Genomic DNA, 22,658 nt, shown 5'->3' with positions numbered 1-22,658 from the left:
GATAAGGTTCTATATCCTCTGCAAATCAAATCAGGCACTTACAGTGTGAGTATGCATTCTCTTCCTGCCAGTCTGGAGATGATCAAAAAACCTATAACAGCTTGGCCTATTTTCCTATTGGGTTGCTGGGCTTTTTTTCCTCTTTATTTACTTGTAGAGAGTTTTAGACCTCTGTGTATGTATGGTGTACAAGTGACAATATTCAGATCTGCAAACTGTAACCCAGTCTGGGAGCAAAGAAGATACAGAAAAACGACTTTTACTTCCTGCTTGAGTAGTAAAATTGAGATTCAAATTTTGCATATAGAAGTACTATATGGCTAACTTATTTGGGGAGCAAAGCTGACTTACCATAAGTCTATCTCAAATAGAAATGAAACACTCAATTTGTGAAATACGCTGAGTTTTAATGCGTGTGGGGGCAGGGTGAATTAACATTTGCGATGCAAGGAGAGGAGCAATCTATACTCACCAGTGTCTATTTGACACTGTTTGGGGACTACTGCTACACTCTAAGTCATTTTACCTTATAACGCAGAGTTGTAACACTCTGAGCAGCTCATGACATCTGCTTGAAATTTAAGTTGGGCCTCTAATATGTGCTTATTATAAGGACTTTGATGCTGCTTTTCAGAGTTGGGTAACCTACTTTACCCCCTAAGCTAATGTTTCCCAAATACACCCAAACCCACAGAAAGGAAAACTATTCCTCATAAACTTACAGCCAACATCATAAACATTTTATATCTAGAGCTGATGATACAGTCAGGTATTTACCAACACTCATGTATATATGTAGAGTTTCAAGAAATAATTGCTTACCCTTACTAGATTCAACATATTCTAATGTTCGACATATTATTTTTATTTAATTTTTTTTTTTAAAGATGAGGTTTTACTCTGTTGCCCAGGCTGAAATGCAGTGGCGTGACCAGGATTTTGACCAGAAGTTTGACTGCAGCCTCGAACTCCTTATAACAAACAATCCTGCTGCCTTAGCCTCCCGAGTAGCTAGGACTATGGGCACATGCCACCAGATCTGGCATATTTTAAAATTTTTGTAGACATATGGTCCCCATGTTGCCCAGGCTGATTCTGAACTCATGTTCTCAAGCAATCCTCCTGCCTGGTCTTCCCAAACTGTTGGGCTTACAGGTGTGAGTCACTGAGCCCAGCTTGTATTCTTTTGATTTAAAAAAAAATTCTGAATGTGATCCACCAAATTAATTTCACCATCCACTAATAGGTAGCAACCTGAATGAAAAATACTGTTATCAACTTTACACAAAACCAGAGATCATAAACATTTGCTTCCAAGGAGATGAAAGAGGCAAAAGGTACTTGTTTGCTCTGATGGGCCCTGTTTCCTTCAGTGCCAGGAAGAGTGGCTCTCAGACCTTTCTTCTGGCATCCCTCATGTATGCAGTGTTGGTTATTATTTTCAAGGCCTTGGTAACAAAATGCCCCTAGTGTGACCAGTCAGACTGACAGTCCATATCTGTAATATGGTGGTAAGTTTCCTTTGCATGTCTTTCTTTCTTGCGTCTTAGATCTTTTTCTTAGGAAATTTTCTTTTTGCTTGAAGTACATCATTAAGAATTTTCAATGAAGGCGGATTCTTAAAGTTTTTGTTTTCCAGAAAAGATCTTGGAAAATATAAAAGGTTGGCAGTTATTTTAGTACATGAGATAGTACTACACCAATGCTGTTGAGAAGTCTATTGTGAGGCAATGTGTCTTCTTTCTCCGGCTGCTTTTGAGATTTCTCTCTGTCTTTTTTAGGGGCAGTTTTACTCTTATGTGACTAGAAAAAAAAATTTCTTCTTCTTTTTTTAATACTGCTTGAGATTTTATTGGGTTTTTGATCTGTGGATAGATATCCTTCAACAGTTCTGAAAGATTTCCAGCCATTCTCTTCATATATTATCTGTGCTGTATTCTTTTCTCTCCTTTTAGAACTTCGATTAGTAAAAACATGTTTGATGTCTTTTCCCACTCTTGTTTTTTGTTTCTCCCATGCTGAATTCTGTGTAATTTCTTTTGAACTATCTTCTAGTTTACATTCTTTTTTTTTTTTTTTTTTTTGAGACAGAGTTTTGCTCTTGTTGCTCGGGCTGGAGTGCAATGGCACCATCTTGGCTCACTGCAACCTCTGCCTCCTGGGTTCAAGCGATTCTCCTACCTCGGCCTCCCAAGTAGCTGGGATTACAGGCATGTGCCACCACGCCCAGCTAATTTTTGTATTCTGAGTAGAGAGGGGTTTCACCATGTTGGCCAGGCTGGTCTCGAACTCCTGACCTCAGGTGATCTACCCTCCTCGGCCTCCCAAAGTGCTGGGATTACAGGTGTGAGCCACCGCGCCAGGCCTTACATTCTCTTTCTTAAAGAGAGAATGTAAGTATCTAAATCTGCTGCTAAACCATCATTGTTTTTAATTGTAATAAGGTCTCTTTTATGTACTCACATTGATAAGAGACAAGTAGTAAATAATCTTTAAAGCGCAAACTAATTTAAATGTAAGTGTTTTCTTGTCTGTTTACAGGACTTAGCAAATACACATCTTTTAGAGTTCTGGGTTTCTAATGTGTATCTCCTCTATGAAATTCTTTAAAAATATCTGTTATTGGTATCCCTTAGGTTAGTCTCTTTTAGAACTTCTAAATCAATGGACCCTTAATTTATAGGAGCCACCTGGATGTTAGCAACATCTACATTAAACATGCTGAGTTTTTAAAAGAGGCCTGTTAGACATGCTAAGTATTTTGAGATAATATCATTGTTGTATTGAAAACTATTGAAAACTTTAATTTTAAAATGCAAACGTTCTTAAAGTCCTGGTTAATTTTATAACTATAAAATTAGTTATAATTTTGAGATTTCTGTCTTGTTTTTTATAGGGGCAGTTTTACTCTTGGATGACTAGAAGTAGATTTCTTCTTTTTTATAACTATAAAATTAGGTTTACTTTTGTTAGAATAAATTAAAGACAGTGAATTTGTAATTTGAATAACTATTTACTAAAAATATACAAGATGTATTCTTATTTGGGCCCTTGTGACAAAAATACTATTGTGGCCATAGAAATCTATCCTATAGTTTGAAGAACTGAGATTACTGTCAGTATTGAGAACATTCTACCTTCATCATTAGAAAGATTATGAAAAACCAGATTCAAAGAAACTATCAATACTACTTATGAAGTATGTCTGTAAAAAAAATTAAGCCTGAATCTTATCAGGCCTCTAGACCAGGGTTTCTCAAGGTATGGGCCCCAGACCAGAAGCATCAGCAACAAATTGTTAAAAATGCAGAATCTTGGGTCAGAAATTGGGGACCAGCAATTGGAATGTTAGTAAGTATACCAGATGATTCAGATGCCTGCTCAATTTTGAGGATGACTCATCAGTTTAGTTATTAGGATTTACAGGGGATAGGGGAACATGTTAAAGAGCACCAACTAGATAAGGTCAGTCAGTCAAAAGTAAGATGTCTGGACATTCTGGGCCTCCTGATGTCTTAGAAAGCACACAATACCATCTATGATGTATTTTTGTCCACCATCCCACCCAATTGCACCTGGATCTTCCTATTTATAGGCAATTGGAACAAGTTCAGTGTTACTCTGTAATGATTAAAACCCAAATATAGGACTGCTATAGCATAAATGACCACTTTCTTCAATTAAGAAGTGGCACATTAAAAAATACATTTATATATATAATTATTATAGATAAAAAAACAACAAAATGGCTGGGCGTGGTGGCTCACACCTGTAATCCCAGCACTTTGGGAGGCCAAGGCAGGCAGATCACAAGATTAAGAGATTGAGACCATCCTGGCCAACATGGTGAAACCTCGTCTCTACTAAAAATAGAAAAATTAGCTGGGTATGGTGGCGTGCATCTGTAGTCCCAGCTACTCGGGAGGCTGAGGCAGGAGAATCGCTTGAATCCGGGAGGTGGAGACTGCAGTGAGCCATGATCGGACCACTGCACTCCAGCCAGGGTGACAGAGCAACACTACATCTCAAACAAACAAAAACACAACAACAAAGTAAAGCTTAAGGAACATCAACCAAATGCAATATATGAGCCCTATTTAGGATACTATAAAAAGACATTCACAATAACACAGGCAAAATGAACATAAACTAGGTATAGGTGACAGAGAAATCCAAGAAACACTGAATTATTCACTGGGGAAAGAAATGATGTGTGGGATTTAAGTCTCTAACTCTCCCCTATTTACGCCAAAAGACTGTCCATGAGTTGAAAACTATTAGAGATGCGTGACAACTCAAGAGAGATTATAGTGTCCTCCTTGTATGCTTGAAAATGTCAAAAATAAAAGTAATTTAAAACTAAAACAAAAACGAAACCATAATTCTTAAGATGCAGCTTGAATTCAGTTAACTACAGCAGTTGTATGTGAAGCATTTCAAAGAAGTTAATGACATCACAGTATTAAATCCATCTGACATGGAAACCAACTCTAACTACAACACAGGTTTTTTTTTGTTTTGTTTTGTTTTGTTTTTTTTGAGATGGAGTCTCACTCTGCCGTCAGGCTGGAGTACAGTGGCGTGACAGATCACTGCAACCTCTGCCTCCTGGGTTCAAGCGATTCTCCTGTCTCAGCCTCCTGAGTAGCTGGGACTACAGGCGCATGCCACCATGCCCAGCTAATTTTTGTATTTTTAGTAGAGACGAGATTTCACCATGTTGGCCAGGATGGTCTCGGTATCTTGACCTTGTGATCCGCCTGCCTCGGCCTCCCAAAGTGGTGGGGTTATAGGAGTGAACCACTGGTGCCTGGCCTATGGCACAGTTTTAAAACTGCATTTGCCTAGAAAGTGGATTGCTGTATATAGACCAAGTGTTCGGCTATATGACTCCATTGTCTTAGGCTATTTGGGGTTGGAGGAAGGAAGAGGGGTGAAGTAGAAAAGGAACAAGCTAATAAATGTTTTTTAAAAAGTAGAATTTAAAACAAAACCACGTTCAGCTGAACACCAGAACTCAACACCAGGATAAAAATCCAATTTTCAAAGAGCTAGAAGATCAAGCTAAGCACTTACTGTATTTTGCTGAATGTTAAAATTATATAAATGTACTACAGTTGCCTCAAGATGTTAAAAAGTCAGCTTTTCAAATCTAGTCACGGCCTACTCATATGATAGACCCAATTCAAATAAGCAAAATTTAAAAGTTACACATACAGACAATTTCTCAACCACCAGGCTGTTTAAGTTATAAGTCAGAAGTTCTAAGACTCTCCTTTTACCCACCTTGAGCAATCCCAGCAAGTTTTCCCTTTTCTTCAGGGCTGAGCTGCAACATTGTATTTATAACAGGAAGAAGTCTCTCTCTTTCACTACCTGGTTTCAAGAAAATGAACTGCAGCAAGACGTTCTTCAAGTATTCCAGGTTAGCTGCAGACTTCTCTCGCTCTTGATTCCTTTCCAATCTTCTTATTTCACTTTTGAGAAGCTGGTGTTAGAGAAATGAGTTAAAAATGGGCTTTAGGAGCTTCTGATTAAATATGGCAGACTGAACTCATGTATTTTTCTTCTCTTCCCCGCAAATTTCTCCCTTCCCTCCATATGGCAATAAAGAAGGAATTCAGTTAACTACAGCAGCTGTATGTCAAGCATTTCAAAGGAGTTTATGACATCACAGTATAAAATCCATTTGACATGAAAACTGGAACTCCAACTATGAGATAGTTTCAAAGCTGCATCTGCCTAGAAAGTGGATTGCTGCATATGAACCAAGTGTTGGGCTACATGACTCCATTGTCCTAAGCTGTTTGGGGTTGGAGGGAAGAGGGGTGAAGTAGAAAAGCAACAAGCTAATACAAGAGGAGAAAAAGTAGATGAGACACATCAAGAAATTCTCACGATAAACAGATGAAGAGGTGGAAATGAGTCAGTCCAGCAGCTTACCAAGTATCACTGACAAGAGGAGAGGATGCATCCTGTGTAAATACTGGGGTTCTTGTCTCAGAAGCACAGGGTATCATGGAAATTGGAGTTGAAAGCTGGGGAACTGATGGAACATCTCCATGAGGAGCAACTAACTGGAGCCATGGGTTGGTACCAAGATGTTCCCTCTGCCTTCTACTTTCTATAGAAACTAAGCCAGTATGGCATGGGGCTCTGAAAATGGGCTGAGGGGAACATCTGTAGCCTCCACTAACCCCCTGCCCCTACCCTGTTCCTAAAGTCCCAGGCAGTTAAGACGTCCACAGTGAACGGCACTTAATCAAAAGTTCAGACACAGTGAAAATTCAGGAATATAAGACAATGTGAAACACTATCAGAGAAATGAGGCAAAGAATGATATAAAAAAGGTAATAGCATGTTCAAGTCTTTGAGGAAGATTTCCAGGTTGAAACCAAGCCACAGCTTTTAGTATATTTTCATTTTAGGTTAGACAAGAAAGTTAGCGAACTTTGTCCTCAAACCTAAGACCATTTAAAAAAGTGACAATAAAGACGACTAAGAAATCATGAAGAGAGTATAAATTTATGAAAATATAACATTTGGCCAGGCATGGTGGCTCATGCCTGTAATCCCAACACTTTGGGAGGCTGAGGCAGGCAGATCACGAGGTCAGGAGATTGAGACCATCCTGGCCAACATGGCGAAACCGTGTCTCTAGTAAAATAAAAAAAATTAGCCAGGCATAGTGGTGGGTGCCTGTAGTCCCAGCTACTTGGGAGGCTGAGGCAGGGGAATCGCTTGAACCTGGGAGGCGGAGATTGCAGTGAGCTGAGATTGCACCACTGCACTCCAAACCTGGTGACAGAGCGAGACTCTATCTCAAAAAAAAAAAAAGAAAATATAACATTTAAATAAGTCATTTAGGTTTACTGGGCTAGTTAGTGATTTGTTAGCTATGATAATGTTTTTATTAGTGGGAAAATGTTATTTTATAGAGATGCATACTGCAGTATTTAATGGTGGAATGTCATGATATATACAAGTTACTGAAAATAACTGAATTCAGCTTTAAAATAATCTGACAAGGATAGCTAGTGGCCTTGCACAGTGGCAGGACAGATCTATTAGGAGCAGCAAAGTACAGGGGAAAAGCATGTACTTTTCAGACAGCTATGAGTTTGAATTTTGTTCCACCATTTACCAGCTTCAATTTTTCTCTCAACCAGTGATGAGATTAAATAATATATGTAAAGCCCAGGGCCTGGGTCATAAGAACTCCTCAGTAAGCAGTGACTCTATTCTGAGGGGTGATTTATCAGTGAGCCAGGGTGGAAATACCTCATTTGAGTAATCCTCAACTGCTCTGCAACATTCCTAGATGTTTTTGGTGTCTACTTTAAACAGGAAAAACTTCCCATGCCACTTTGCCATCTCCACCTGAAAACTGTTTAGTAGTTCAGTACTATAAATATCAGCGGAATAATTTAAATTTACTGTTTATCTTTAGAATTCAAAGACTCACATCCATTTAAGTTTTGTTTAAGCATATGTGAACAATGATTTGTGAACATCTCTCTAGTTTCTAAATCTATTATGGTTTCTTAGAAAAAGTAGGAATTAAGAAATAATCTTTATGTAATAGGTGTAAAAGAAGTATTTTGGCTGGATGCGGTGGCTCACGCCTGTAATACCAGCACTTTGGGAGGCCAAGGCAGGTGGATCACGAGGTCAGAAGATCGAGACCATCCTGGCTAACATGGTAAACCCTGTCTCTACTAAAAATACAAAGAAATTAGCCAGGCATGTTGGCGGGCACCTGTAGTCCCAGCTGCTTGGGAGGCTGAGGCAGGAGAATGGCGTGAACCCGGGAGGTGGAGCTTGCAGTGAGCCGAGATCGTGCCATTGCACTTCAGCCTGGGTGACAGAGCAAGACTCTGTCTCAAAAAAAAAAAAAAAAAGGCAATATTTCTCACCATCAGGAATCTAATATAAAGATCAAGACGTTATAGATGCATCTGCAATGTGAATTTTTAAACTTGGGTGCATGTGTATGGACGGTCAAGAAAACCAAACTGGCGGTTTTCACGGTGGCCAGGTTTTCTGATCTCACCTTAATTTGCTCCATAAGGATTGCATTGGTTGCTTCTGTTTCCCGAAGCAGGCCGTTTAAGTGATCTGCACTTTTTGTGGTGGAACTGAGCTTCTGAACCAACTCTTCTTTGGTAAATTCAGCATGCCATAATGGAGGCTCTGCAAGATGTTGTTCCAAGAATTAATTTTCAAAATCATAGATTACAGATGAAGATTCTAAGTAAGAAAAATCTAAATATAAATATCTTACTATGTGATACTTTATAGGTCTGCTTTCTTTGCCATTCATCTATTCAGCATACCTCAATCAACAGATTATATGTTGTAGGTGACACAAATAAAACAGTATCTCTGTTGTAAAGCATGTAATCTAACTGAATACAAGCCCTGAGTCCCAGTTCTGAAATTTGTCAGAATTGTGTTTATAGACAGTTTTATTACACATCTTCTTCCCATCTATTAATATACCAAGATGTTATGTCATTTCACGTATAAGGAAAGCATTAACATTTACTGGTCACGTATCATGTTCCCTCATAAGAATCTTCTATCAGGTGGGGTAGGTATCATTATTCAAACTTTACAGACGATGAAACAGGCTCACAGTTGACAGGTAATTTTTGCAGAAATCACAAAGTCAAATTGGCTTCTGGAGTCTGCTGCTGCTCTATCATGATGCCTCCATGTCACCACTATTAACTTTGCCTGAAGGAACCATGACTTGCAGTTTCTACCCTACGTGGTCAGTGACCATGAATACAAATGACCCTTACTCCAGGTGATCCTGAAGTTTCAGGAAGATGACAAACAGATTCCCCCTAAATTTTGAACAGTAACATTAATTACAGGTAATAAAATATACCAAAACATCACTACAAAAATTTAGCATTACTTCATCAAGAGGAATAAACTGAAACTGTCAGTTTCTTGGAAGGGTGAGAGGATAGTTTACCCTGCTTTCTAATATCCACCACCTATTTGTGACTATAAACTTCCCACCACTTATTTATGGTTCAAGCCTAGGGCAAGACCTAGCATTTTATTTTAAAAAAGATTTGTTTAATAATTTTTCCATTTGGACAGTGTGATGGTTAATACTGGGTGTCAACTTGATTCGATTAAAGGATGCAAAGTATTAATCCTGAGTGTTGTCTGTGAGGGTGTTGCCAAAGGAGATTAACATTTGAGTCAGTGGGCTGGGGAAGGCAGACCCACCCTTAATCTGGTAGGTACCATCTAATCAGCTGCCAGTGAATATAAAGCAGGCAGAAAAACCTGAAAAGGGGAGACTGGCCTAGCCTCCCAACCTACATCTTTCTCCTGTGCTGGATGCTTCCTGCCCTTGAACATCAGACTCCTAGTTCTTCGGTTTTGGAACTTAGACTGGCTCTCATTGCTCCTCAGCCTGCAGATGGCCTAGTGATCGTGTAAGGTAATACTTAATAAGCATCCATCCATCCATCCATCCAATTAGTTCTGTCCCTCTAGAGAACCCTAATACAAACAGGTCGTGGAATATTGAAAGAAATTTTATTGGAGCAGCCCAAAAAAGCATATGTAACTTACAGTAATAGTAATTAAATAAGACAGTGAAATTAAACAAGAAAAACATATTTAGACAGAGTAACATACCAAGTTTAGTTTCGGGAGAATTAAGCAGCTGCTCTAAAGACTGTGTGTATGTGCTGGTGGAAGACACAGACTCAGTATCAGTTGTTTCCATGCCTTCTCCCTCTTCCCGGGTTACAGTGTGCATGTCTAGAAGTGGGAGGTCTGTGTTTCTCCTTTCTCGAAGGTTCTTCAAAGATTGTTGAGAGGAAACTGGGCCTATTAGATTTTTTTTAAAGTGTGAGATTGTTCAAAATCTATTGATTCAGCCTTACAGAAATACACAATAAAATGAAAATATCAAATGATAAGAGTAGAGGAATTAAGTAACTATAAGATAAGTGAAAGGTGTATGAAGAATTGCTAAAACATTTCTTAAAATTTAGTCATCAAGGCTGGGCGTGGCTCAAATCTGTAATCCTAGCAATTTGGGAGGTTAAGGTGGGTGGATCACGAGGTCAGGAAGTTCAAGACCAGCCTGGCCAAGATGGTGAAACCCTATCTCTACTAAAAATACAAAAATTAGCCAGGCACAGTGGCAGGTGCCTGTAATCCCAGCTGCTGGGGAAGTTGAGGCAGAGAATTGCTGGAAACCAGGAGGTGGAGGTGGCAGTGAGCCAAGATCACGCCATTGCACTCCAGCCTGGCAACAGAGCGAGACTCCAGCTCAAAAAAAAAAAAACAAAAAAAACAAAAAAAAACTTAGTTATCAAACTTTTAACTACGATAGTCATTTTAATAGAAGCTATAAATTAATTGCTACTAGCTAAGATAAACTTAGATAACAGAGCTCATAATATAGTACTACTTATTTTTTATTATTTAGAGTAGAGGGCCAAACTACTGCTAAACACTGGCCAAAATTAAAAAACTAGATTGTAGCAATTTTTCAGGATTAGGTATTTCAGATTGCTGCATACTTCTTGAAACATACTTGCTGAAATCTGCTTGGCAGACTCCTCAATCACTGCCCTTATTACCTTTACCTCTGCAGCTTCTTAATTGTTGCTGCTCATACCTACAGTGCTCATACAGTAAGAGCCCAGAATCCAGGGCATGGAAATAATCAATTACATTGTCTAGCAAGACTTTCCTGTTTGCTGATAAACTGTAAAATGTTTTTTTTTTTTCTGAGACAGGGTCTCACTCTGTCACACAGGTTGGAGTGCAGTGGCACGATCTTGGCTCACAGCAACCTCTGCCTCCCAGGCTCAAGCCATCCTCCCACCTCAGCCCCACAAGTAGCTGGAACTTACAGGTGCATGCCATCCGCCCAGATAATTTTTGTATTTTTAATAGAGATGGGATTTCACCATGTTGTTCAGACTGGTCTCAAACTCCTGGCCTCATGTGATCCAACTGCCTTGGCCTCCCAAAGTGCTGAGATTGCAGGGGTGAGACACCACGCCCGGTCTAAACTGTAAAGTTTATCAGGCCCTTTGACATGTATTGGTTTATTGACGCCCCAAAATCTGAAGTTCAGAGAAATTTAATGACTTTGCCCAAGGTCTCATAACTGAGTTAGAAACCAGAATTGTAATCTAGATTTTTAAACTTCAGATTTCATTTATTTTGTATTTCATTAAGTTGCCTTAGTCCTGACTGCCCTTTCTGAAGCATTTTCCTGGGTTTCTGGTAAGCTGACTGCTTATTCCACTGCTGATTGCTAGATTACAATCTCTTGTGCGACCTTTGCCCTGGCTGATTACTTCCTTTGTTGATTCTTTGGCATATGTTAAATTCTTCTGAAGTTGCTTTTTTACCCTAATAAGTGACTGATAGCTGCTAATGCTCCAGTGACAATATTTCCCATGGGAAACCAAAACACCATCAACTTGCTACTAAAATACTGCATCATCATGGCTGACATTTTTCCATTTCTTCCTGGAAGCAGAATGGAAGATACTGGGTGCGGCTGAACTAAAACTCCAACTAGCTGTAAATGTGAAAGCAAAGAAGCTATATTGGTTATACAATTCTACACATTCAGTGCCGCTTGAGTGTTTCTAAGTTTCTTGCTCTATCTAACGTTTCTATTTAAAAAGTAGACAAATTTGATGACTAACAATGGAGAACATGAAACAAATCTGGTGAATACTAGAATTAAGACGTGTCAGCCAGGCACAGTGGCTCATGCCTGTAATCCCAGCACTTTGGGAGGTCGAGGCGGGCGGATCACGAGGTCAGGAGATCGAGACTATCCTGGCTAACACGGTGAAACTGTGTCTCTACTAAAAATACAAAAAATTAGCTGGCCTGGTGGCAGGCACCTGTAGTCCCAGCTGCTCGGAAGGCTGAGGCAGGAAAATGGCGTGAACTCAGGAGGTGGAGCATGCAGTGAGCCAAGATCGCGCCACTGCACTCCAGCCTGGGCGACAGAGCGAGACACCGTCTCAAAAAAAAAAAAAAGACGTGTCATGAGACTGACAGAGCATGTTTAAGTCAGAGAAAAAGAAATACTCCTTTCCCTTGAGGGTAAAGAATACGTCAAAGTCAGCATTCTAAGAGGTTATACAGGCTTCTGTAAGTAAAATCAAGAGGGAAGGATTCAGATGGTTCAAATATCTTTCTAGTAAGCAAATCCAAAATTCATTAGATTTGACACTAGTGACACCTAGTAAATTTTCTTTCTTATGAATTTGTGAAGAATGTATTTAAGAGACATAAATACATGAAAACATGAACAACTAATATTTCCATGTGTACATACATACTTCTTGTGGTCGGTTCATTCTTAAGCTGGAAGAGCTGTGCTTCCATCTTGGAGAGCTGCTGCTGTAATGTCTCCACTGTCTTTCTGTGCTCTTCCTGCAAATGTCGCACTTGATCTCGGAAGCTATTTTGAAGGACCTCGTTCTGGGATGTGAGCTGACTCACAGTCTGTGTATGTTCAGATTTCATCATCATGTTCTCTGATTGTATTGAACACAATCTGAAAGATGAGAAACTTAGTTACAGAAGATCTTTCAACTTTATATGCTGACTTAGCCTTTCTCAACTGGGTTCTGCAAGAGAATTAGCTCTAAGACCTCTACTGAATGTATGAATCAACTTCTCTCCTACATACCTACACTGTACTCATTGTGAAATAACTTGATGAGAACTGACACTGGCTGTCATCTAGTTCAAATAATCTGTGTTACACATTTCAGATGAAGAACTCCAGTTAAGAAACTGTGTTGTGTTGTCCAGACTAGGAACTTCTTTCATGGTTCATCAGAAAATAGGACTATATTTAAAGCATAAAATAATTATACTTTTAATTAGTCCACTTCTTCACATCATCGTATGTGGTAGCTCACATAAATGTAAGATTAATCTCCCTTTTATCTACTACCCTGAAAACATTAAAAAAAAAAAAACCCACACTCTTTTGATCTACTCAGAAAACTTTAGCAGACAGTATCTATTTTTGAGTCGATTAACATGAACCACAACAAACACAGACTTGGTTTACTATAGCTGTTTCAAATCTCACTGCACATGAGAATCACTGGAGTACCTTGTTGAAAATAGAGACGTCTAGTTTTCATGTTACACCCACTGAATCAGGATCTCAGTAGTGGTTCTAGGAATTCCCTACTTTTAGTAGTTTTCAATGTGATTTTTATGTACTCAGCCTGAAACTAACCAGTGGGCCTACAATTTGGGAACCATTACTTTTAAGGGTTTACCTGTAGTTTTCATGTTTTATATGTTTGGCTTTGGTAAAAAGTAAATAAATAAATAAATAAATAAATTTCCTTTTATACAGGGGATCCACAGAATTCTCTCATAAAAATTAAAAAAATACAAAAGCTGCCAGAGAAAGAAGTAAAAGCCCCTTATTATTACTCTCATGCCTGGCAGGATAAAATCCCAATTCCACAGGTAGATAAACGTTGTTAACAGTTTAGTCTGTACTTTTCCAAGATATTTTTTCTACCTGCTACACATATGGGCACCATACAAGGTTTAAAACAGGGTTTAGTGGCTGAAAGGAGAAATGCAATAAAATACCATGTTTCAGAAAAGAAATCTTAATTACTAAGTTCATATTGATTAATGAATCTAGAAAATACTAGTGTATACACATTTCTCTGTAAGCATTTTGTTCAAACAATATCTACCAAAAAAGCGAAGGAAGAACCATCGGAGGTTACAAAAATAGTCTAAGCAGGACAAAAATTAGAGGTAGGGTAAAGTGTCTATTCTCAGGCAGTATCACTGACATTTATGAATTTACCAATTTAAAAAGCTAAATGCTTAAACCCCCCATCTGGAATCAGAATGATTGTGCTGACAAAAGTTCACTGTTCTGTCTCAGTTGTTACAGAGGTGTTTATATTAACTGTAGTCTCTGGGTAATACAAATATTAATTAGTTAGCCTAATTATCACATTCCTCTGGAACCATTTTCACAATCTGCTATAGAGAAAGTATGAATATTAAAACATTTTTTAAAAGTGGAGACTATATAAAGAGAAGGCTATTTCTTCATACTTGGGCACAGACAGTAACAATACCATTAGTTTTTAATATTTCTGAAGAAGAGGAAAGACTCCTAAAGATACCTCAAAATGCTATGAAAAGTGACTGGCACATAGTAGGTGCTCAAAAAACACTTACTGAAAGACTGAATTACTTTAGAGGAATCAACAGTACTTTATTTGTGTTAGCAATGTAATTTGCAATAACTTTCCTAAAGAATAAGTGTTGGAGAATATCAAGCAAACATCACTATATATAAGATAATCTCATAGTAAACCCTGGTGATAGGCAGTTAGAAAACTGGTACATCTTCCCTGAAACTTTGGTTTACATGATTAACATGCAAATTACACTGTTAATAGACAGAAGCTCCAAAAAGCTAAACCTGCTTTCATTTTTCAGATTAGCATAAGATTAGGTATATATTATATAAGCAAATCTGTGATAAAATTATCTTAACACCCTTGATAAAAGATGCTCAATGAAGAATTCTTTTCCTCAGCCTAATACTCCTACTACCCAATTTCTTTATCACAGGAGTTGAAAACTTCTTGTTCACAATAATCTATTTATTTTGCCAATACTTCTAATGTCTATTTAAAGTATTATAGTGATGAACAAAATATGACAAATTGAAGACAGAATTGCAAAGATGAGTTACATATTCTTTTTCAGTTAGCAACTATTTGGGTGTTTTCTTCTAGAAAAAAAATGCTTATGATTTGATACCTGGGTTGGAAAGTTATGTTTTTGTTTGTTTTTTTAGAGAAACATCCTAGCCAAGAAGGCTGTAGGAGACACAGAATACTGGATGAGCAGATAGACATTAATTGTTCTTAAAAATGCAAAATATAAAAGCAACATAAAAGGCGAAGCTCTAAGGTAGATAAAGCAAAGTTACCAAGCCTTTAGAAATGTCTATTTTTTATTTTCTAATCTGCATTTATCTCAAGGATCAACATATTAGAAGTTTCAACAAAGAAATACATTGCTGTCTGGTACAGCGTTAGTGCTGCTAACAGCCTTACTTTTCCCGGAGTTCCGCCTCTTTGGACACAGTTTCCTGCAGCATCTTGTTGTGCCTTTCTAGCAGTGTATCATGTTCAGACTGCAATGTTTGAAGTTCAGATACATTAATCTGTAAGTTATTTTGGCTATCTTGTAATTTCATTTTTAACTGGTCAATCAGCATTTCCAGATGTTCCCTAAAACAGAAATACAGTTTTAAAATTTTTTGAAAAAGGTGAATTTGATTTTGTGGTTTTAAATATAGTTTAACCGTTTAACCTTTCAATGCCATACACTTGGATGATTCTAAAGGAAATATAATAGTCTGAAGAATTCAAGACTAGGATTAAATATAATATAAAAGATACTATAGCCAGATTTAAAATCTTAGGCACTACAGATTTACAAAAAATTTCTCCAAAATTTAGAATTTCATATTCAAAAAGGGGCATCAAAATAGCCTATTTTATGTTACAGGACTATGTCAGTTAAAGAAAAAAACCTCACACTACTTTTTTTTTTGAGACGGAGTCTGGCTCTGTTGCCCAGGCTGGAGTGCAGTGGCACAATCTCGGCTCACTGCAACTTCCGCCTCCCAGGTTCAAGTGATCCTCCTGCCTCAGCCTCCTGAGTAGCTAGGACTACAGTTGCCCACCACCACACTCAGCTAATTTTTTATTTTTAGTAGAGACAGCATTTCACCATGTTGGTCAGGTTGGTCTTGAACTCCTGACCTCAGGTGATCCGCCAGCCTTGGACTCCCAAAGTGCTGGGATTACAGGTGTGAACTGCCATGCTCAGCGCACTCACAGTTCTTAAATTGTTGTTATAAGAATGGTATGTCAGACCAAGTTACAGTGAAAGATAATCCCTGAAGAAAAGCAGGTCTTTTTAGACTTGGAAAAAACACTAGGTGGAAATAGTTAAAATCCTGATTCTGCCACAATGAGTACAATACACTATTAGTTTCTTTTTTTAAAAAAATGTATATTATAAGAAAGTAGAAGGAACACAAAACCATTTACATTCATATAATGTGAACTCAAAATTTAGGCATGGTCAAAAATGGCTCTTGAAAATGGTGACATTTATATTTATGAAATGTATCAGTATCTAATTTCCCCTTTATATAATGAGCTACTGGAAAGAAAATACCATGTTTCAATCTACAGTCTCTATATTTAATAGATTCCTAAATGAAAGTAACAGAAACACAAACATACAAAAATTTCAGAATAATTAGTCTTGTTTAGAACAGTAAGAGCCAGATGTAAAACTGCTTTGAATTCTGAACCGCTCAACACAGATGCCATGGAATGCCCTCTCTCTCTCTTACTCCCAGTACAAACAGGATCTGTATGGTAGTTTTAAAGCAGCATAAACAATATACCATTCAAATAGAACTGAAATGGTCATAAATAAGAAAAGTTTAATTCTAGACCAAAATTCAGTACTAAATTTAAAATTTTTGAAATAAGTGAAATATTTTAAAGCAACTTCTGTTTAACCTAAATTAATGGCAAATAAGTATACTTAGCATTTTAATTTTTACTTCTAAATTTTCGAAATTGGAAAAACAAATCATAATGTAATTTTAATGCCTGTATTTTCTACCATGACAAGATCTTATTAAGACAAGATTGAACTGTTAGCCTATTATCTCATATCTTGGCTTCACTGTGCACTTTAACATCTAATTTTAGAGTTTGCAACAGTGTCCTTTGTAATGAAGTTTCCCTGTTACTGTTTGCAGACACAGTGAAGCCAAGAAATTCTATTCTCTTTGGTAACAATATACATAATTTCACAGTTAAAAATCATAATAGGATTTTAGGCCGGGTGCTGTGGCTCACGTCTGTAATCCCAGCACTCTGAGAGGCTGAGGCGGGTGGATCATCTGAGGTCAGGAGTTTGAGACCAGCCTGGCCAACATGGTGAAACCCCGTCTCTAATAAAAATACAAAAATTAGCTGGGCATGATGGTGTACGCCTATAATCCCAGCTACTCAGGAGGCTGAAGCAGGAGAATCACTTGAACCCAGGAAGCGGAGGTGGCAGTGACCTGAGATTGCACCACTGCACTCCAGCTTGGGCAACAAGAGGGAAACTCTGTCTCAAAAAAAAAAAAAAAAAAATCATAACAGGATTTTCAATCTACTTGGTGAAGAACCTGCATTGTGGGAGGAAAACTCTGCATATTTAATTTAGACTTTACCTTTCTTGTTTAGCGCCCTCAGTTTCAGCCTGAGACACAGATTTATTTTTCTGTTGTTTTAGAACGTTATGAACTCGGACTTTGTAGCTCTCGAATTCAGAGGTTAGAGTAGCTTGTTCTGCCTATAACATTTAAAAGAGAGAAACGTTTTCTATTGTAACAGGGTCCTTCTATTTTCTTTCAGAGATTAACAAATTGAGATAAAAACCTGTTTTTGAAAGTGAGAAAAATAGCTGACATTCTTTTTGGTTTCTTGATTAACCTTGCTAAAAAGCATACTTCTGTTGGCTTTACACTTAAAAAATTTTAATTGATACATAATTGTACATATTTATGGGGTGCATGTGATATTTTGATGGATGCATACAATGTGTAATAAGCAAATCAGGGTAATTAGGATATCCATTGTCTCCAACATTTATCAGGTCTTCATGTTGGGAGGCCTTACACTTTTTAAAGGCCTCTCAATAATACATATTTTCTGATAAGAGATCCGTTTCTACCATGTCTTCTACCCTGGCAGATTAATTTACTAACCATACATTTTATAGTGACACTATGTACTTTTGGAACTTTATAAACATTTTCTCTTATGATATCTCCTCTTTTTATAAATTTGAGAAAAATTAACTCAAAGAAATTAAGTTATTTGAACTTCAGTTTTCAAAACAGGGTGGTTAAGTGTTAAGTTCTAGGTCTTCCACTTTCTTGAAGTGATCTGTAAACTCCCACAACAGTGTTGCCATGATTGTTTAAATAAGAGCTGCATCTAACACAACCACTGCACTGTGTCTGTTTTGGATGATGACAAGAAAGTAGGCCCCCCACAGCCATGCTATTAAAATGTTATTTTATAATCATTTAGCCCTAAGAACTGTAACATTTTTCTAATAAAAAAAGCTTTATAAATAAGTGACACATCAATTGCAAAACAAGGTTGAAATGGAAAAAACATCATGTTTTTCCTTTTGGCAAAAAAAGTGATCCAAGTTACGATTAGGGTTGGCATGGGATTGGGGTTAGACCCAGATTAACTGAACAGGTCTTAATCTAGTAAGTGCTCTTAACAGCAAAATACTAAAAAGGGAGAGCACAGCCCTGGAGTAAACCAATGACTAGCTGATAATAAAATCTCAGTGGCTTGCTGTGGCTGAAGAACGCACCTTGGCAGCACGGCTCTCTTCCTGTAGTGCTGTCACTCTCTGCTGGTACGCACTTAGCGTACGCTGGTGCTGTTCCGCAGAGGTTTTCAGGTGCTCGTGGATTTTGTGCTTCTCTGAGGTTACTTCAGCCAGCTGTATCTGGGGGTAAATCTTTAAATTTAGCTTTAGCAAATCCTATCTTCACTAGTTAAAGAGGTTTTCCTTAAAATACAAACTTTAGGTTTGAGACATAAGTACATATAAGGCATAATTAAGTAGTAAAATATTTTTATGTATTATTATTGAAAAAGTAGAGACAAGTAGAACATTTTCTCACTAAGCTATCTTTTCTTAAACCAACATCAATCCAAAAAACTGAACATCCCAGACTACATATTTAACATACAATGTTTAAATACTTCAAGACATTATATATATAAAAATATACACAAACATAGCAAACGTATAAAATCATTTTATAAACTGTTCCTTGTGACTGCAATATCATTAAGTTCAGATGCAGGCTTATTTTATTTTGCACTATTCTATAGTATATTACGAATTTCCAAATACGTGAAAATAATCTAGCTTCAGCTAACCAATATACTCCAGTTATATGCCAGACTTGATTTATTGTTGTAACTTCCTCAAAATGTTGAGGAATCTTTCTAGATATCCTTATAGGATAATTAATAAAATCTCTAAATGGTACTTCACTTCTACATGAAAAAACTTTTTTTATCTTAAAAAGTAAAACCCTTACTTTATAGACTTCTACTTGCTGCTGGCTTGCCTCCAGCTCACCTTTTAAAGATGCTTGAAGTATTAAGTGATCAGTTTCCTACAGAATGAGAATCTTGGTTAAATTTTTTTTAATGTTACTCATAAATAAATTATGAATAAGTACTAAAATACGAAACTGAAAAATTAACGTACTGCTTGCTTTGAATCTGCCAGTTCCTTTTTGGTTTTCACAAGCAATTGCTTGATTTTGGTGTTTTTTTCTTCATATTGTTGTACTGAAGACTGTAATGAAGCTAGCAGAAGAAATAATTTCAGCAGAAAAAGATGTAACAATTTTTATCAGTGAATTTAAATACACAAATAACATTGTCTTCTTTGTATTGGCTTATCTTTAAGCCTGTTTTAGCTTTTTATTATGGAATACTTCAAACATATGTGACAGTAGTAACAACAGTGCCATAAACTCTACTGTACCCATCTCCTGGCTGTAACAATTACAACCCATAGACAATCTTAGTTAACCCAGACCAGGAAACAGCAAGGTACTTAAGAAATGTTAAAGTGAATAAATGTGGACTATAAACATCTTAATGGCAAATGGTTTTACACCCATTCTGGGTCCCCAGTAACATTTATCATTGTGTTAAACACTCGACTGACAGTGAAAGACTGGTGAAATAAACAAGTAATGCCCCCCACCAAATCAAGTTGTTATGATGAAATAATTAAAAGGTAAAGTGAATTTTCTTTAACTCACTTATTTCTTCTTGTAGGGTTTCTTGTTTCTGTTTTTGAATTTTTATTTCTTGCTCCAAATCTTCTATCTTGTTGTTTTTATTAGTTAACTTTTGATTTAGCTCTTTCATCAAACGTTCATAATCAGCTATTTCCATATTCATCAATGTGGTCTGTTGGGCATCCTGCACATTTTATAAGTAGAAGATTTACACAATAGTAGATCAGTTCATTTGTAAATTTTTTTTTTCATTTGTAAAATTGCTAAAATGATGCCACAGCAATAAATGGGTGCTTTTCTGTAATACTGAAATCGTTTACACTGTAACAAAGAAATGAGGAGTTGGATATTTTCTAGTTTTAATTTCACAAAATATTTTCTAGTAGTTTAACCCAACTTCCTTAGTTTCATTTTATTTCATTATAACTAACTACAACTGACAGTTGTAGCTTGCGGAGCTCTTATTTATAAAATACTATTATGTCAAGTGGCTCTTATAGTACATTTCTTTTTAGCCTCATCTTTGAAGGAGTAAAGTCAGCCAAAGTTTTAAGTATAATACAAATTTCAAGCTTTGACATTAATTAAATCTTAATGTGTCATACAACAATCATGTATACAAAATGAAATGTCAAACCAAAATCTTGTAAATCAGGAGCCTAGATTCTTCTGAAAGGACTGGTACTTAGAGAATTAAGTTAAATTTTCAATTTTTTGAGCAAATAATTTATAAAGCATTATTTTAGCACCACAAGTAACATTCTAAAATACTTCTTTTCAACATGTATAGAATAGTTTACCAATGCAGGCTGAGTGCGGTGGCTCACACCTGTAATCCCAGCACTCTGACAGGCTGAGATGGGTGGATCATTTGAGGTCAGGAGTTCCAGACGAGCCTAACCAAATTGGTGAAACTCCATCTCTACCAAAAATACAAAAAATTAGCCGGGTGTGGTGACGCATGCGTGGAATCTCGGCTACTTGGGAGGCTGAGGCACAAGAATTGCTTGAACTCGGGAGGCGGAGGTTGCAGTGAGCCGAGATCATGCCACTGCACTCCAGCCTGGGCCACAGAGTGAGACCGCAGAGAGAACAGAACAAATAGAACAACAAAACAGAACAATGTGAACATTACATCAGTTTTCATTCTAGTGTTTTATTTTACCTTTTTAACCAGCTCTAATTCTTGCATGGTTTTCTGAAGCTGTTTCTTTTCCTTTTGAAGTTGTACCTGAAGTTCTTCAAGTTCATTTACAGTAGTGGCATGTTCCTGAAATTAAAAATAAAAACAACCCACACAACCCAACCAATATTAAAAAGGTATTTTTAAGGGGCTTTAAAATAAATCTGACAGCCTGGCGTGGTGTCTCACACCTGTAATCCCAGCACTTTGGGAGGCTGAGGCGGGTGGATCACAAGGTCAGGAGATTGAGACCATCCTGGCTAACACAGTGAAACCCCATCTCCACTAAAAACACACACGAAAAATTAGCTGGGCATGGTGGTGACTGCCTGTAATCGCAGCTACTCGGGAGGCTGAGGCAGGAGAATGGTGTGAACCCGGGAGGTGGAGCTTGCAGTGAGCTGAGATTGCGCCACTGCACTCCAGCCTGGGCGACAGAGCGAGACTCCGTCTCAAAATAAATAAATAAATAAATAAATAAATAAAAAATAAAAATAAAAATAAATAAATAAAATAAATCTGACATGCTAAAATACAGAAAGTTTGGTAATATTTCAATGTTTAAAATGTATACACCCCCAAATCACAGCATGAATTCTCAAATTTATGGTTGGTATTAAGGAATTAATGAACTCTGCTGTATTCATAAATGCTACTCTTTATTAAGTCTTCCCTTCATTTAAATAATATTTTGGTAAATGCATCATATATATGTGAATCAATCTCACAGGATTGTTTTTACCTTTATCTTCTGTTCTTTCTGAAGTTTTTCAGCTTCTAATTCTTTGTCTACCATTGCTTTGGCTCTCTGGACTTCTAAAATCTGTACTTCTAATAATTTGGCATTAGACTGTAGTGTCTCAATACGAGCCAGGAGATCTTCATTATCAGAATTTATTTTTTCACACTGAAATGACAAATGATTCATTACTATAAACATGCAGAAAACATATACAGCAGAGGAAGAATGAACAGGTACATTAATGAGAATATTGGCATAGTGTGACAAATGAAGATTTCCAAGTCCATGCTACAGAACGATAATATTAAGAATCAGTTTTAAAATCTGTCATTGAAATACTAATATGGTAAACCTTACAAGAGATCAGGTTGCACTGGCAGAGCAAAGAGCAGAAATGAAAAACAAACAAACCCCCAAACAAACAAACAATTCTCTAGGGGAACTGAGATTAGAATAATAAGCAAGATAGTTGCTAGCTGTTTCGTCTTATTCTTCTCTCCTAAGTGGGAAGGAAGGTGAAGTGGGGGGGGAATAAATTCTGTTTCCGACTATATTTAATTTTTTATGCAAAAAGTATTGAGATTAAAATATACCTGTTATAGTTTTCATTTTTGGATTTATTAAAAAATTACCTGCAAAGTCGAATTTCTTAATTGTCTTGTAAGGTCTTCAATATGATGCTCAAAATTATCAGCACGTTCTTTTTCCACATCCAGTTGCTCTGACTGCTTTTCATATTCTAATAAAAGATTCTTCAATAAAAGAAGGATTTAACT

The 22,658-nt window shown here is 37.1% G+C and overlaps 1 protein-coding gene across 11 annotated transcripts in view; it reads right to left on the bottom strand.

Annotated features, from left to right (window-relative positions):
* The window catches only part of GCC2 (GRIP and coiled-coil domain containing 2), a 63,040-nt gene that overhangs the window by 4,385 nt on the left and 35,997 nt on the right, over nt 1-22,658 (bottom strand). For 3 of the 11 annotated variants that reach the window (XM_063713544.1, XM_054547875.2, XM_054547876.1), the window contains 13 exons: nt 22,515-22,634; nt 21,883-22,047; nt 21,123-21,227; nt 19,979-20,141; nt 19,414-19,514; nt 19,241-19,318; nt 18,499-18,636; nt 17,336-17,457; nt 15,141-15,317; nt 12,357-12,574; nt 9,667-9,861; nt 8,054-8,193; nt 5,287-5,488 (listed from right to left, as the gene is read on the bottom strand). In XM_063713544.1, the coding sequence (XP_063569614.1) occupies nt 5,287-5,488; nt 8,054-8,193; nt 9,667-9,861; nt 12,357-12,574; nt 15,141-15,317; nt 17,336-17,457; nt 18,499-18,636; nt 19,241-19,318; nt 19,414-19,514; nt 19,979-20,141; nt 21,123-21,227; nt 21,883-22,047; nt 22,515-22,634 (1,924 nt within the window). Of the gene's footprint in view, nt 1-3,899; nt 4,025-5,286; nt 5,489-7,269; nt 7,388-8,053; nt 8,194-9,666; nt 9,862-12,352; nt 12,575-15,140; nt 15,318-17,335; nt 17,458-18,498; nt 18,649-19,240; nt 19,319-19,413; nt 19,515-19,978; nt 20,142-21,122; nt 21,228-21,882; nt 22,048-22,514; nt 22,635-22,658 lie in introns of those variants that run through there. The other 8 variants (XM_063713542.1, XM_063713545.1, XM_054547873.2 and 5 more) reach the window with 7 other exon arrangements.

The sequence above is a fragment of the Pongo abelii genome, chromosome 12, assembly GCF_028885655.2.
Source record: "Pongo abelii isolate AG06213 chromosome 12, NHGRI_mPonAbe1-v2.0_pri, whole genome shotgun sequence".
Classification (NCBI taxonomy): Eukaryota; Metazoa; Chordata; class Mammalia; order Primates; family Hominidae; genus Pongo; species Pongo abelii.
Note: the sequence above shows the minus strand (reverse complement) of the source record. Positions and strands in the feature narration are given on the sequence as shown.